At 43.4% G+C, this 16,251-nt stretch overlaps 1 protein-coding gene across 2 annotated transcripts in view; it reads left to right on the forward strand.

The window, feature by feature from the left end:
* Positions 1–2,831: 2,831 nt before the first annotated feature.
* The window catches only part of ccny (cyclin Y), a 33,707-nt gene continuing 20,287 nt past the window's right edge, over positions 2,832–16,251 (forward strand). For both annotated transcript variants that reach the window (XM_070852938.1, XM_070852939.1), the window contains exon 1: positions 2,832–3,034. In XM_070852938.1, coding sequence (XP_070709039.1) covers positions 2,881–3,034 — 154 coding nt within the window. In that variant the 5' untranslated portion in view covers positions 2,832–2,880. The remainder of the gene's footprint in view (positions 3,035–16,251) is intronic.

The raw sequence follows: 16,251 nt of genomic DNA on the forward strand, positions 1-16,251 counted from the left end.
TAGACGCATTTGTGGAAGTTGTTCTAGCTTACTTGTTTTAACTTTACTGTTTCGATGCTTTGCTCGGTCTCAGTGTACATGTACATGATTTTTTTTTGTCACTTCGACAGTGCGGGCTCTATAGACATTTAATACAGAAATTCTACGTTTCTCGTTTCTTCGTTTCTCCCCTGTGACACATTAGCTCTTGTCTTTTTATGATCGCATCTTATTTGAAGGGTCTTATATTCACTTCAATAAAGTTCTTGCTCAGTCTCCGTGTTGTTCTCACACACAGTAAATACAATAGCTACATATAAGAAAAAAAGCCCCTTACTTGACCATCATTTGTAACCAGCGAGTCACTGCCAGCCACTAATGTTCCATTATGAGCGTGTGATAAAGCTTTAATCACCACGCTGAGTTGTAACCTTGTGTTACTGCTCAGATCGCAGCGTGCTGTCCCTTCAGCGGTGACACAAGCGTGATTGCTAGGACACATCTTTTGTTGCCTTTTGCAGATGAGACATATTGTGGAGGCTGGAAGAAGGGGGTGTAAGACAAGGATGTGAACATAAAACACATCTGGAGGAATGTGGACGTGCTACAGGTGGCTGGTTTTCAGGGATGGTATTCTCTGAACCACTCATAAGGCAGGCTAACTTGTAGTAGGGATCAAACTATAATACTGATATGACAGGTATAACCACTGAAAGGGGAAAATGGAAAAAAAAAACAAAACTCACCTTTGGAGTTTTTATTCGCTCACTTTAAGATGATTAAGATGATTTTTGCTTTACATCTACATCTACATCTTCGTGCTTTGTGTTGGCTTGCGTGTTTCCAGCACTGTCACTCCACATGTGCAGTTTGTTAGGGAGTCATCATGGAAACAAAACAACTGAAGAAAGAATCCAATACCACTGGGACTTGTGCTGCACCTGGGCCTATTGTGAAACCTGATTCCTGTCCAGTCTGTAACAAAACACAGTCAACTTCCACCCCGATAGAGACGAAACCACACTGTGGAATGCACCAGTAGGGAAAAGGAAATACTGTCCATGTGTGGCCAGAGACCGGGCACTCATCCAGCTACTCTGTAGTCAGAGATCTTTGCTTGCAGAGTTTGAAAAAAAGATGGATATATGTGCAAGAACATCTTTTATAGTATAAAACACCTTTTCTTAAACTTCTGCAGGTTGTCATGTGGACCCCCCCCCCCCCTTCTTTAAATGCAATGCAGCTGCAGCACCAGCAGGCTGTGCTACAGCACCATGCCTCATCACAGCAGCCAGTGTAAACATGCAAAAAAAAAAAAAAAAATCTATCTATTCTCAAACATTCCTCAGTCTCCAGCATCAGAAGTGGCAGTCTGGGGGCACCGGCTTGTGCATATTGTCTTGCATGTCGTGGAACCATCGCACAGGATTAGGCTGTTCCTCAGGACTTCACTTTGTTTACGTTAACCTCTGCTAATCCCACTTAATCCTGCAGAGAGATTTAGTGTGAGCAGCCATTTCATTCTGTCACAGGCAGAGCAAAGTCCTCATGCATTAGTCAGTCATGAGTCAAGGAGGAATGATCAACATCACACACACAAATATTGGGAAGAAGGAAATGACTGCTGTCCATGTTTGGGGCCAGAATGTGCCATGACGCAGGGATGTACAGCAGCAGGAGTGAAGCAAAGAACAATTTATATATCTTCTTATTTTATTGTGATACTGACTGTGCATCAATACTGGAACAAGTGGAGCAAATCAGTGATGCACTTCAGGAGCCCAATTCAACCCTTGAGAGGGCCTATTCTATTCTATTCTATTCTATTCTATAATATTCTATTTTTTTCTTAATTTAATGTATTGCAACCCTCCAGTGACAGTCATAATTGTCCATTTATCTCCCAGCTGTAACCACCCACTTGAACCGGAACCTTTTCCATTAACAGCCACGGCGCTGTACGTTGTTCAGGATAGATTTACGTGCTACACCAAATATTGTAATTTCTAACGTGTGCATGTACAACCTTTCTCCCGCAATATAATGATGAGCGAACAACAGAAAAACAGTGAGTGACTGAAGACAACTGCTACTGATGCGTTTTTCTTCTGCAAATTTGCAACATACACAGGTCGGACAATGCTAAAAAGGTTCAGAGATATAACCTCAAAAGTTGTAGTTCGTTTAATTTTGACTCTCATAACACTCTTTTTTTCATTGAATTTTTTTTTTTACAATAATTGTATTCGCTCGAGCTGTCGAGGGTGAAAAAGCCACTTTATTATTATAGAATGAATTCAGAGGTGCGGAGCCATTTCTCAGCCGTGTAGAGGAACGCCCGACTTTACGGGGAGCACCTGAAAGCAGCGCGGCAGCGGATGTAGCAGCAGCGTCTGCAGCACATCGGCAACCATGTAGCGCCGAGGGCCGAAATATCTCCCCTCAGCGAGCTCAAGGCAAATGTCCTCACAGTCATTCATGTCGCCGTGAAGTTCCAGCGTATCAGAATGCGTCTGTGGAGGTAACTGGACGCCCGGACGGAAATTACAAGGCGAGGGAGTCGAGTGTGAAACCGACGCCTGAAAGATAGAGGCTCTATCTGTCCTCGGCTGGACGTTTGGAAGGGGGACGTCGGGCTGCTCCTCTGATTTATTAGCCTACCTCGGCGTTTCTCAGCTTCTTAAATGACCGCACTTGTCCGGCTCTGCGTCTTTCACACTCAGGGGAAGGGCGTGTAACGCTAACGGACACCGGGGTTTGCACCAGGTCTGGATATCCGCGTTACCGCCCCGTTTTTTTTGTTTTTTTCCCCCTCTGTCGTGGTAACGCGAACAGCGCGACCAGAAGAAGAAGGCAGAAGACTGTTGGCTTTGGACTATAACCAAAACCGGCTTCCACACCATGGGGAATACCACCTCCTGCTGCGTGTCATCCAGCCCCAAACACCGGAGGAACAATCACTCCAGGCTCGAGCCCTACCGGCCGGAGCCGGAGCTGAGCCGGGAGGACACGGGCTGCAACCTCCAGCACATCAGCGACAGAGAGAACCTAGACGGTGAGATGCAGTCACCTCCTCCCTGACGTGGAAATGACATGATGCACACACCGAATGATCAAATTAGCATGAGTGATCCGTGTTGTTGTGATGGGACAGTGGTTTACCCCTCTGATCACGAAGGCTGGAAGCGTTTGCAGATAATCAAAGCTGGCAACATCTGTGCGGAGGACCCACCCACCCATCACACCAATAACTACAGAGCTGGAGGCTCCCTTTGCATTGTACTCCAGCATTAGGAAGGCCCTAAAGATCTTATTTCCTTAAATCAAAAAAAGTTAGTGATTGTGCACTAAGATCATTTCAGCCTAAATTTGATTCAAATGAACCTCTATTTTTTTAAAAACTGTCCTCAAACCTGATTCCAGGTTCGTGGAACAAATGCATCCTAATTTTAAAGGCGATCACATGTTTTGAATGTCCAATCCTAATCTGGAAAGTCACTTGTAAATGTTTGCCACCTGCCTGTAGTGCAGTTGGAGTATACATTAGCAGATACACAGAAATCCAAGTACATAAAAGTTATGGAGGTGATTTGCAAACTGGGATGTGAGAGTACCAGCATGTTTTTTGCAGGGGAAACAAGTTTAATGTTCGTTTTAGCTTCACTGATTCCTTCCGTTATCATAAAAAGCTTCCAGGTTGACCCTGTTGGGTCCTATCACATTAGCACCCCTGACTGGTAGGCTTGTATATTTTTCCAACCCAAGTCCAGAATGCAGTTTGAATGAGTCTGCTGGCTTGATGTAGGACCCTGCGCTTGTGTCACGTTCACCATGTGTCCGTAAGGTTGGGACAGCGTGCTGAAGGGCCAGTGTGAGTTTGTGTTCCAGTAGGAGGTGATGTGATAATGATGGCACGTGTGTTTTCCTGCAGGGAGCTGAAGAGGAACTGACCAGACACACGTCTGAATGCTCATTAACACCAGCAAAGTCACACTCTGCTGCACATTTTAGATCTTAAGTTTAGATCTAATGTTTAGATCTAATGTTTAGATCTAATGTTTCCTGCGGCTCATGGGGACGTTTTAGGGGTTGCCAAGCAAATTGAGGATTAATGTAGTAAGACTTTTTTTTTCTGCTTGTTCAAGGTTCGCACACTTGTTTGAGGCACAAGATGAATATTTGATCTGTAAAGTTGATATATTTAGACATTGTATGGATTTCATCAGGGACCAGTGAGGCCTAAAGTGTCTGATTGTGTATCACAGACACACATAAAAGCGTAGGTATCCCAGTGATCAGTAAGCGATGGGGAAGGAGAGCGGGGAAGGCAATCATCCCAGCATGCCCACACAGTAAGGAAACTACCAGCAATGCTTGTGGTAGAACATGTGAAACATTAGCAGGGACCAGCCCTGTGCTAGTTGGAGAAAACTCTGCAGGTCGTAGCGCAGCACCGAATGTGGCATCGGAACAAATGCGGCTTTTGTTACAGAGAAGAGTGGTTTTATATGCTCCAAACAGCCCATCACAGGGTGGTGTAACATCTGCCAAAAAACAGCTCTGCTACTATTTGGAATTCGTTGTATCTTAGTCTCTGTGGTGTAGCAGCTTTCTTTCCAAAGCTGTTTTGCCAATGATGTACTGTAAAAGAAGGCCAGTCTGTATTCCTCGATGTGAGCGCCCCATATCGTTATACATTAGGGAGGCCTCGGGCTCTGAACTGTGCCCTCTTCAGCAACGTTTTAATTGATGGAGCAGGCATGGAGTTGGTCAAACATGCTCTGATCAGATATTTGTGGACTTTCGCTGCAGAGAGACGGATCTCTTGCACCAATAGTCCGTCCACACGGTCTCTGCTGCTTTTCTGGGTCTGGTAACTGAAGCAAGGTAGGCCAGACATCCTCCCCAGTGACTTCCTCCTGCTCCACTTGGGCGATCTCAAGGCATTCCCAGGCTGGCTGGGATATGCAGTATAATCCCTCCCAGCATGCTCTGGGTCCACCCAGGGGTGTCCACTGAGTTGAATGTGTCTGGAATGCCTGTACAGGGAAGGATATCCGAACCACCGAGACTTTCATCTAACTTAGGTTGTTTGTAACTGCCGTCTCATTCTGTCAATCACTATCCAAAGTCAGAATAGTGTCAGCTGTATTTATGTATATGTGTATCAGAATTAGTAGAGACTGCAGTACGTATCTCATCTTGACCTCATGATAAAGGAATGTCAAGAATGGTTTAGTGCTGCAACGTCTCGGTGATTAACTGATTAGTTGCTTAAAAGTTAATTAATCAATATCTATTTGTTTCACTAACAGTTGCCGGTTTTAGCTTCTCCAATTAGAGAATTCTCTGTTTCTTTTCTGGTGCAGATGCCTTCCTCTGCAAAATGACTAAAACAATCAAAGAACTGATCAACTGACTAATTGATGCAGCTCTAATTTGACTTGACTTTGGGCTCTGGGAAGTTGCGACGCCGCTCTACATTTCATAGACTAAATGCTGAAAATGTGTTTTATTCTATTTCCATATGTAATTAGAGGGTAAAGCCCTTGAGACGTGCCATCTTGTTTTTCGAGGGGGTCCTCAGGTATTTAAACAAAAAATAAATAGGATAATAATAGTAATGGTAATAAATTAAACATTCCAGCGGCACAAAACAATCATCATAGTGACATCAACAAGGACATCAACAGGGCTCTCCACGGTCCCAAACCACATACATCTGTTCCAAGTGTCCAATGCACTAAAATGAAGAAGAAATGACTTAAATAAACAGCCCAAATACCAAATAACTGTGTGTGTTTTAGCAGCCAGTGGACAAAAGGTCAAAATGACCAACAAATCCAAACACGTTGCTTGGACTTCGAGTAAATGTGACGATGGAAGGAAGGGGGAGCAAGAACTGGTTTCCAGCTGGTTTTCAGTATTTGTCCCAAGCTGTGTACACAAGTCTCCAGGTGACGGCCCTTTGACCAGGTTAGTGGATGTCCGATTGCATTCCACAGCCAGAATTCTCCCGCACCTGTCCTGTGGAGGAATACATGGGAAAGTCACATATGCTGTAGGTTATCGCGCCCAGCAAAGAGCTGGTGTAATCTTGAGGACTTGGTGAACAGTAAATATGGAAATGCGCAAGCTGACCATGTGATGCAGGGAGATTTGATATCTGTCTTATGAAAGAGCGAGGAAATCGAAGCCCCTTGACGTTTATCTCGCTTGATCATCACTCACATTCACAAAGCAGGGCAGCTTGACGGTTATCAAGCTCTTGTGTTATTTGATCTGGTTGTACACGAACAAATAGTTTGATACTGTTTTCATGTAGTTCATGCCTGCCTCTGCGTGTGACCCCAGCCGCGATGAGCATGTGATTACAAAAAAAAAAAAAGAACTGCTGACAGTGGTGATGACACACGTGGACGGTCTTGCGTGTGCACAAACAAAACACACACAGTGCTCATTGAGCAGCTTCCTTACAAGCATGAGAGGGTCTTTCAAGTGGCCCCTTTCACAAATGAGCAGTGCAATGTGATTTGCCCCAGCACTGGCTTGCTCTCCAGCCAACCTGTGTGTTCTCATCATAATTTATACACCAGTGAGAGATAAAGAGCCTGGAGATTCACGCTCCTCCTGGTGGCTTATTTATCTCTAGTAACGTCCGTCTGTGTTCAGTCTGCCGTGCTGTGGGTCCCGCTTCACAGCATGTGTATCTGCTTCACGGGCCGTAGATTATCATGCCAGTACCATGGCACAGGTCTTCCACGGCCGAGCCCCTCACCTGTGATAAAGACATGCAGACTAACACGGATACACACGTCTAAACAGTAGTTAAGTTTTATGGTTGCTACCACCGCGAAGGTTAAGTAATTGACTCACCACAGGAGGAAATCAGTCGTGAAATATTCCTGCTCTACGGCTTGTGTTGTTCGACTGGTGGCCAGTGAGGTCACTGAGCAAATTTTACAGTCAAGATGCCTTCTGCTCGAAATGCATTTGGTATGAAAAATGCATAGGTAGTTACATAAAGATGTGTTAAGTCTATAAAAGGTGCCTTTAGGGAAATTGAAGGTTGTCAGCCGGCAGCAGTGATGTGGGTATAAAGGCTTTATCAGCATGGCTTCACACGGCCTCAGATATCTCTTTATACTTTCACCGTAACCTTAAATTTTGGAACAAGTGAGATTTGATCAGTATCAGCCCTGTTAGTTTCTTTTTAGAGCTGACTGAAAATACAATGACTTGATAGAATTGAGATTTTTTTTTTTTTTTTTGCAGCATGCAGAAGGAAAAGATTCTACCTGGAAGGAGAATAGGAGAGGAGTATGGAGGACGAGATGATCAGAGATTAAGATTATAGATTCCTCTACATGTAGCTCATGTAGCTCAGCACAGCTAGATTCACTATCATTACTGCGCTCCAAAGAGAAAAGGACACTCTTAGCGATTTCCAGGACATCCAAACTAACAGCAGAGCTATTTTTAGTGTTCTTTTTTAAGTTGATCAGAGTGTTGTAATGTTGTGCTGCCGCTCAGCAGCTCCAAGGGCGTCTTCATACTGTGTGTGATTTCTTCCTACCATGCCTAAGTACGATTGTCTGCCCCTCTGACTTTCCGTCGCTCAACGTTCACGTTTCTATCATTGTTTTCTTACCCAAGTCCACCTGCGTCATCATCCACGTGCCGTTTGTGTAGAAAAGCGCACCAATCGCAAGATATCAAGCCTATACAATGTAACCAGCATCCCACTCTGAGTAGCAATCCACCTCTGTGTTTTTGTATGATCATTTTCACACCTGAAATACAGGTGAACCATACTCGTGACCACATTTTCAAGTGTGCGTACAACTTTGTTCACGCTAATCAAACAAACTAGGTTTTGGGGTCAAGTGTACTCGGATCCAGGCCCAGGTCCCTGATGTGCAAAGCCTCCTAAGTAAAGTTAACCTGGTCCACGTATGATTTCTCAAAAATAAGGACAGCGAAGTGAGACAGAAGATGAAACAGATGGATCTCTCACCCCGCTTGGGTTTTACTTAACGTAGACATCTGTAAATGAGCAATGGCTCCAGGCCCAGCATTCGTCTCTGTCTCATCAATGTTAAAGTTAGTTATTTCTGGAGCACGCAAGCACACACACACACACGCACACATATTGATGAGTCTTGCTCGCAGGCTAATTGAAATCTGGACATGGATTATTCATGCCTGGTTGATGAGCCGGGGGAGTCTCCTAACTATGAATTCCAGACGAGCTGACCTAGATGTACGATGTATGATATGATTTTGTTTAGATTGTTGCTGTGATTGTTTTTTTTTTTTTGCAGAGTCCAAAATAATTCCACCCCCATTTCAATTATTTAGTCTCTTTTTCCATTTGTTTCACCAGGTTTCAACAGCAGTGTAAGCTAGGGCAACTAACAATATTGAATGTCTTTATTGATTAATTTCCCATGTCAGGGGAAAAATGTCATATTACTTGTTTGACTGTTCTACCTACATTAAGGCTTATTACTGCACGAGCCAAAGAAAAGCTGCAAATCCTAATATTTGGGAAGCGAGAGCTGGGCGCTGCTCGATATTTTTGCTTGAAAGATCTCTTAAACAATTTAGCCGTCATCAAAATAGTTGACAATTAATTTTCTGCCAATCGACCAACTGATTAATTGACTCATTATTTCAGCTCCTGCAAATAGGTCATTGAATGTTGAGTGTATCAACTATAATGTTAATTGGCTTAAATCCATCCAACGATGACTCACAAGACATTCGCAAAGTGAAGGCTTGTTCATTGTGAATGTTTTGTTAAAAACATGCAAAAGGAGAAACATCTTTTTTACTGTTATATTACTGTATAGAATGTATATATAATTGTATTGTGTGCGGATACGTTTGGCATAGAAGTAGAACAGATTTCGGATGGTTTAGCAGTATGGCCTCCAGTCACAGCTTTTAAATGCAATGCATTTAACTGATTGAGGGGCCCAGTAAGAACTGAGCAATCTTTTTAGTGAACTAAGCCAAGAGAGTCAGCTCTTCAGAAAGATTCAGAATGCTCCTGAGCACAGTTTGATGAGCCGTCTAAATCCAGGGCAGCAAAAGTCACGTTTCGGTGTCAGCCTCTCCCAGTTGAAATCTGAAGGATTTCTGATGGATGCTCACATAAAGACATTATACACTGAGCCAGCGGTGATGGACAAATCAATCATAAAAGAGACAGAGGTCGTTTGGGGGGTTTTGTGTGGCGTGATGTGTCATTTTAACTTATTTAGCTAAACTTGCCCTTTACAACACATAACCATCAGTGCTGTCGCTACCACTGTGACTACTGTCCTCTCCGGCCTCTCTGAAAACAGCAACATGCTTACCATCATTACAAACTAAAGTTTAGATACACAAGGCAGCTTTAGGGAAAGGTGACATACAAAAAGTGTGTAGCATAACATATAGAACTGGAGATGAAATATAAAGTTGATGGACAGAAAATGAATCTGTAACAATTTTGATAATCGATTCATTATTACAGTCCATTTCAAGCAAAACTGCCAAAACATTTGACAATTCCAGCTTTTCACATCTGAAGGTTAGCTTCTTTTCTCTTTCACGGATAATAGTAAACTGAGTATATTTGGGTTTTTGACTGCTTGTCGGGTAAAACTGTCACCTTGGGCTCTTGGAAATTGTAATTAATTATTAGCATCATTGTCTCACATTTTGCAGTCAGAAAGACTATTTGAGTAAGCAAGAAAATAATGGGCTGATTGTTCAACGATGAAAATAACTGTTATTTGCACCTCTACATTGAATAATGCAGAGGAGGGAGGGGTTTTCCTGAATTAGATTATATTGGGATTTTAAATGCGTCTAACAAAGTAACAGTAGGGCAGAAAATGAACCATGAGCTAAACTGAGGGCAGAGCTTTATGGGCACAGCGACAGCAGGATTGTTTTACAGATCAACAGTTTCATCTATAAAATATATAGAAATAGTTTAAATAGTTTGCTCTGGCTGATTAATGGCCAATCAGAATAGCTGCAGATTAATTTCTGTCGATAAACTAATCTAAGGTCTTCCATAGTACTTTCACTTCGTTGCTAATGTCACGGTTGGATTAAGCGTAAACCTGAAAAAATACAAAGTGCCATTTCTACAGTGTTCAGTATTGGTAGTAAAATAATTTGCGCTGGTGATACATCAATAAATCAATAATGGTGCATCTCTACCCCACATAAAGTGTTTTGCTAGGCCTGGGATGCTCCTCTGTGCGACACTACAGGCTTTTTGCTGGGATTTCTCCTCCTCTCACGGCTGTTTGCTCAATTACAGTGAGTGCAGTTTCACCACATCCATTGTGTCACCTTAGTCAATGCTGCTCTACCAAAGTCCACAGTGACTAAAATAGCAAACAAACTGGAAAAATGCCCTTAGCTGCCAAACTAAGTGTACTATTGTAGTATTGTAACTGCGTCAGATAGCAAGTAGCATAGGTCGTTGTGACATTCTGAATCATGTCTGCTTAAGAGACTGACAGTCATAAAAACAAATCACCCACTTTTGCTCACAGAAGCCAGCAATTTCACAAAGGGAATAACAAGTCATTGCAGAGGGGATGGTTTCCGTCTTACAGATAAATGAACTGATTCACGGAGTGTTAATGAAAATGCAGTTGCCTGTGGCAGTCTAGGCAGCCTACGCGGGGGGAAAATGTATCTGCTGCCCACAACTTACCTGCTTGTGTGTTCACTCATATTCCTGCTTTCTCCTGAGAAATTCGCATAGTAACGGTCAGTGCCAGTCATGATCAGGAGAAGGGAGACGGGAAGGGAGTTCTGGATCACTGGCCAGGAACGGCCTTTATAACAAGAAAATGTGTCCCTGTGTGACAGAAATGTATTCATTTTCAGTTCACCTCTTCTACACAATCCGCGGTATGAAATCCTGTGAATGTGAAGGATGTTTCAGACTGGGAGCATAGAGAAGGTAAAGTGGAGTCTAGTTACTGCGGTTTATCACTTGAGTTCATTAAGTTCAAAAGTTCTTTATAAGTATAAAATCTTTATACGCCACTTCTTAATCACTTTTGTGTCGTGCTTATACTAGAAATAAGAAAGAGAAAAAATGTTTTTTAATCTTTCTGAAAAGGACATTTTCTTCCAATCATTAATACATTAACGTTTTGAAGATGGGTTATGGATTATATGTGGTACTAAGGTGGTAAAGGTGACTAAAACAAAGCTCAGGGATGAAAATGCCACCCGTAGCTGATAGACATGCTGGATGTGACACGTTTGTGAGGACATATGGGCAGAAGATCTGCTAAAGTGCTCTCGGTCCAGCCATGCCCTCACAGAGCCGTTTGAAGTCGACCGTGATACTCCCCTGAGACTAAAGGGAGCTCAGAAAGCTCAAAGATTCCCTTCCTGATTGCTCTGAATATTGTGATCCCCCCCCCCCCCCCCCCCCGATACTCAGAGTGGGTTGATGCCTCTTGAGAGAGAGAGAAAAAAGGATTTGTGTGATAAAATTGCTTGACCTCTGTTTGTTTTGGTTTTGTGCTACCAAAGCGTTAAGCTCGGACTTTTGCAAGACAGCTGTGTAGTGAAGCGTGGGAATGCCAGCAACCTTTGTGATCCAAGGCTTCACCTCATTGTTTGGAGCGTATTCCCCAAATCCATATTGTGGGGAGTGTGTGTCTCTTGTAAGCAGAAAGGACAAGTATCAGCGAATGCCCATGGTTGAGCGTCCAAGTAGATTCCATCAGTGCTCTTGAATGGTATAATCAGAAATCCACTTACATAATGCAATCTGTCTGTTTGCTTGCTGAAGTGGTGCTTTCAACTACATGTAGCATGGGAACGGGACTTAGTGGCAATTAGATGTGGCGTTTGAGAGCTCAAGAGATCATTTGGGCACAGCTGGCAGCAGGGCTCTTGCATTACTGGCAAATTTGTTCTGTAAAACGGGGGGGGGGGACTGTTTATCTTGCTTTGAACAAAGAGGGTTGAGGCGTCCAAATTCTACAGACAGATCAAGTTTGTCGGGCTGGTCTTTGCGATCATGTTTAACCTTACCGAGCTCCTCACAAAAGGATTTAAAGTAGATATTTACTTTTGTTACCGCACACATTTTGACCAAATGACAGAGACAGAGCCCTGAAGTCACCTGATTACATCATGCTATCCATTTTGCTGCCATAAGTGTTAACAACAGAAATGTTTTTCTGACTAAAAGCCACTAGCCACTTTAGTTCATGTGTCTACAAAATCCCAAATGCAATGAGGTGTTTACACTTAAACCTCTATTAAACTTAAACAAAGAAAAATCAACCTTTTTACTGCACTTATTCCAGATGCACAGAGCTGTACTGGTGACATTTTCAGACTTTACATCAGGAACGTGCTCCATAAACTGCCTTGTGTGGATGAAGCAGCATACTTTTTCCCCTAGTAATACACCTATTACTGCCTTGCTTAACCAGTAAATTGTAATTCAATGGATTAATGGTGGAGCCCCGCTGCAGGGCAGACTGTATATCCAATTTTATTTCAATCTCAAGTCCTGATGTTTTTAAATCAAGTGGGACCTGACTGAAAGTGTATTTTTTGAATTATATTCTCATACAGGTAAAACTTACATTGAGGAGTATCAGTAATCACAGATGTTTTCATCCGTCTGATGTCGGGCAACAATTTCGATATCAGCACATTTCTTAAAGTTTTACACATAAATGCCATCCTGGGCTTTGAATTCACATGTGGGTTATCAAGTGACTCTGCTGTCAGGGTAATTACTGTAATTCACACTCTCATAGAAAACCTCTCATCATTTCTGATGTAGTGGGGAAAGACGTGAGTGGCCATGCTGTCTGTACTGATTCTAGTGGAATGGAGGCCAATTTAGCCAGCTAACTGAGCACACAGCCATCAGATGGGACCAGTGGAGTTGCTGGTGGTAGTTTGGTGAGCAGGTGCGGAGGTAATTACATGCTGCTGATTGGCTGTCGGTACACCCGATAAGCTACACAGTCAGTAACAGATTGCTTGACAAGACATAAGGGTTTACTGAAATGAGTTGCTTCAGTGTGGTTATGGTGCAGCGAATCTGCCATCTGTTAATTTTCATCACAGTGTTCAGATTTCAGTCCTGCTTATCAGTCCCACTTTGATCAAATTCTTGTTCAGATTCTTGTCGTATCATTTGAGTGAGAATACATCCATTCATGAGCCCGCGGTAGGAGCCTATCTGGGTACACATTATGTGAATGTTTCAGTCTATGTCACCTATGGTAAATATCTAGTCGTGCGTGTGCGTGTGCGCATCACTGATTAAATCCATTGTTATTCTGGTTTGTGTGTGTGTGTGTGTGTGCGTGCGCATCACTGATTAATTAAATCCATTGTTATTCTGGTTTGTTTGCTTGTGTTGATTTATGCATGGGTGCTAACGGCTGATGGGGATGTGTGTGTGTGTGCGTGCGTGTGTGTGTGCGTGTGTGTGCGTGCCAGCATTTGCGTGCGTACATGTGTTGTGTGGAAATGTCAACACAGACAGAGCTTGGCACAGATGGGCTTCCTGTCATCCTAGGCTCCTTCCACAGCTTGACACCGGATGAACCTCACAGAGTGAGACAGAGAGAGAGAAACAGTGGTTTGGATTAAACAAGGAGCCGTGAGAGGAGCATAGGGTGGTGGCGGGCTAATGCATCACAGCTGAAAGGCTGTCATTGGTCCAGCAAATCCTATCCTTTAGGGCAAAAACACACGTTTAGATTTGAAATACTTATAGCATGTAGTAGTAATGGTAAGATGCAGACTGTTGCCCCAGGCATAAACAACTGCTGTTGATCCCCTCGGGTCTGCAGGGACAGGTGATGAGTGGCAGGAGAGGAAATTGGGGGGTCATATTCCCCTTTTAAACTTTACATGTCTATTACATTCGAACATCTTTTTCCCCTTCACATTTCCTCTGGTCCCATGAATGGAGCACAAGTATATGTTATTAAACTCCCGGAAGATTGTACTGTTTTAGAGTAGCCATCTAAATTATTACTGTGCCTAAATTTAAGAAATACCAGTGCTCCTCCTTACAAGTGAATATTGGAATGTTTGTGTCTATGAGCTATCACTCCTGTGCACCTATCCCGCATTTCTTTATTCTAAAATGCCTCTAGCGCTGTTACCCCTAATTGGCCATCTTCTTCCCACGTGTCCGCAAGCACAGGACCCCAGTGCCTGTCCACTGCCACCCCTTTGTTTCATAATTGGTGCAGCTAACATATCGGACGGCAACGCTTGCTTGTTTGTCTTCATCTCTTTACCTGGGTCCTTTTCTTTACTGCCAGCTCTGCGCACTGCACAACCATGTCTGTTATACTGCTCTACCAAACTGTTATTGTCAACACAGTCCCTGACCCCTTAAGTGACCCCCGAGCAGTGCAGCAGAGCTCCTTCAGTGGAGTTAAAATGGCCTGTCTCAGTTTCAGAAATCTTTTCTTCAGTCTTTATCAACGGTCACTCACCCTCCGTTTGAAAGGATTACTTCCTGTCTGTCTGTCTTAGTAGAGCAGTGTGTGAAGGTGTGGTGGAAGAGGGCAATGGGATGGATTCTGCGTGGTGTTTTACAGTACCAACGCACCATCAGGCTCAGCAAGACAATTAGCACAGTGTAGTGTACAAGTAGGTGGGAGAGGCAGAGAGGGAGAGCAATGGAAAGGAAGAAAAAGAGAGCAAGCCCGGCTGTCTGTCTCTGCCTTTGATGGGCCTGCCTTTCAAGCCAGTGTTGCCTAGCTACAGCGAGCGGAGGATGCAGGGATGGGAGGGGAGAGAAAGAGGGAAGGTGGGTTTATGGCTCTCAGCTGGGTGCAGAGTAAATGATACCACTCCCTGCCCATGGACTTTTTCCCTTATTTGATTTGATGTCTCACTTTGTCTGTCTCTCTTCGTCTCTTGCTCTCTTTTATTCTTGTAAAATCTATATTTCATATGTGATATAACAGTGTGTCATTTTTAGAACAATAACAGCAGAATTCAATACATTCTGCTGCGTCTCGCCTCTCAAACTGGAGGATTTGATATTGTTCATTACATGATAGTGAACTCCATATCTGCTGATTTTAAATGGTTCATATTCCTGTGTAATAATCTGCAGAATAACTGATCATGAAAATAATCACCAGCTCTATTGCCAATCCCACCTCTCCTCAGCTGACATAGAACATTGCAAGAAAGCAGATTTTTATCAGAGCGACATGTGATCTGCACTTCACAGACATCACTTGTTAATCAAACAGTGTTTCCACCACTGTGCTGTCTTTTCCCTCGGCAGCTGAAGATGAAGTCTCCGTCTGTGGCTCTGGTTTCCTTTGTCGTTCCATCCGCTGTGCTCGTCTCTGCTCTCGTTAACTCTCCATTTCTTTTTCTGGATTCCAAACAAACTGTCAGCAAACGTAAAGGCTTAAGTGTAGGCTGCATCGCTGCAGGTTCTGAGGAGAGAAGGAAATCCACATTTAGGTTAGGCAACTTTAAGTCTCTGTGTCATCAATGATTCTTCAGTCTTTATACATAGCCTCAATAAACAGATGGGAGTATATCGGCTGATGTTGCAGTTCCATTACATAAAACTGGAGATAAGTGCCTGGAAAAAATATGAGCTGCTGCCCTCACTAAATGAAATGTCAATAACAATCTACCTGCCCTTGCAACAACATTTTATCTCCCATCTGTTTGTCCCTGCAACATCATTCTCTGCCATCTCTTTTGTCTCCTTAGTGTATCAACATGGCTTTCCGTGACTTCTTTATGTTCTTCTGTGTGCAGCGTTTCTGGTGTTTTACTTTCTTTCTTCAGGAAAAGTTCTCCTTCTCTTTACTCCCATTCCCTGCCCTGGGCCGTTCCTTTTCAGCTTCACCTAATTACAGCCATCCTTTAAGTGTAAAAGTAATCAACAGCAGTGCTCCACGTCCAACACATCAGCATACATGGCCAGGTCCACTGCCAGGGAATGTCACTGCAACACATCACTGTGACGGATTGAAGGGATTTTGGACTGGCTGGATGCTTTAATGTCGTCCTCCCAGCACAGAGCTGTGAGGCTGCACTTGTCAGTTGTAGTCCTTCACGTGAGTGCCTCATGTGAGTCAGGGATGTGTTCCTCTGGTAGGACAGGATGTAGCTGTACCGGGAGGCAGGGGGTGTGGTATGTTTGATAATCCATGAAATTCCACTGACATCACTGACATATTTGTGTGCATGTATGTATGAAGTAACGGGACAGGG

This window comes from Pempheris klunzingeri, chromosome 21 (assembly GCF_042242105.1).
Source record: "Pempheris klunzingeri isolate RE-2024b chromosome 21, fPemKlu1.hap1, whole genome shotgun sequence".
Lineage (NCBI taxonomy): Eukaryota > Metazoa > Chordata > Actinopteri > Acropomatiformes > Pempheridae > Pempheris > Pempheris klunzingeri.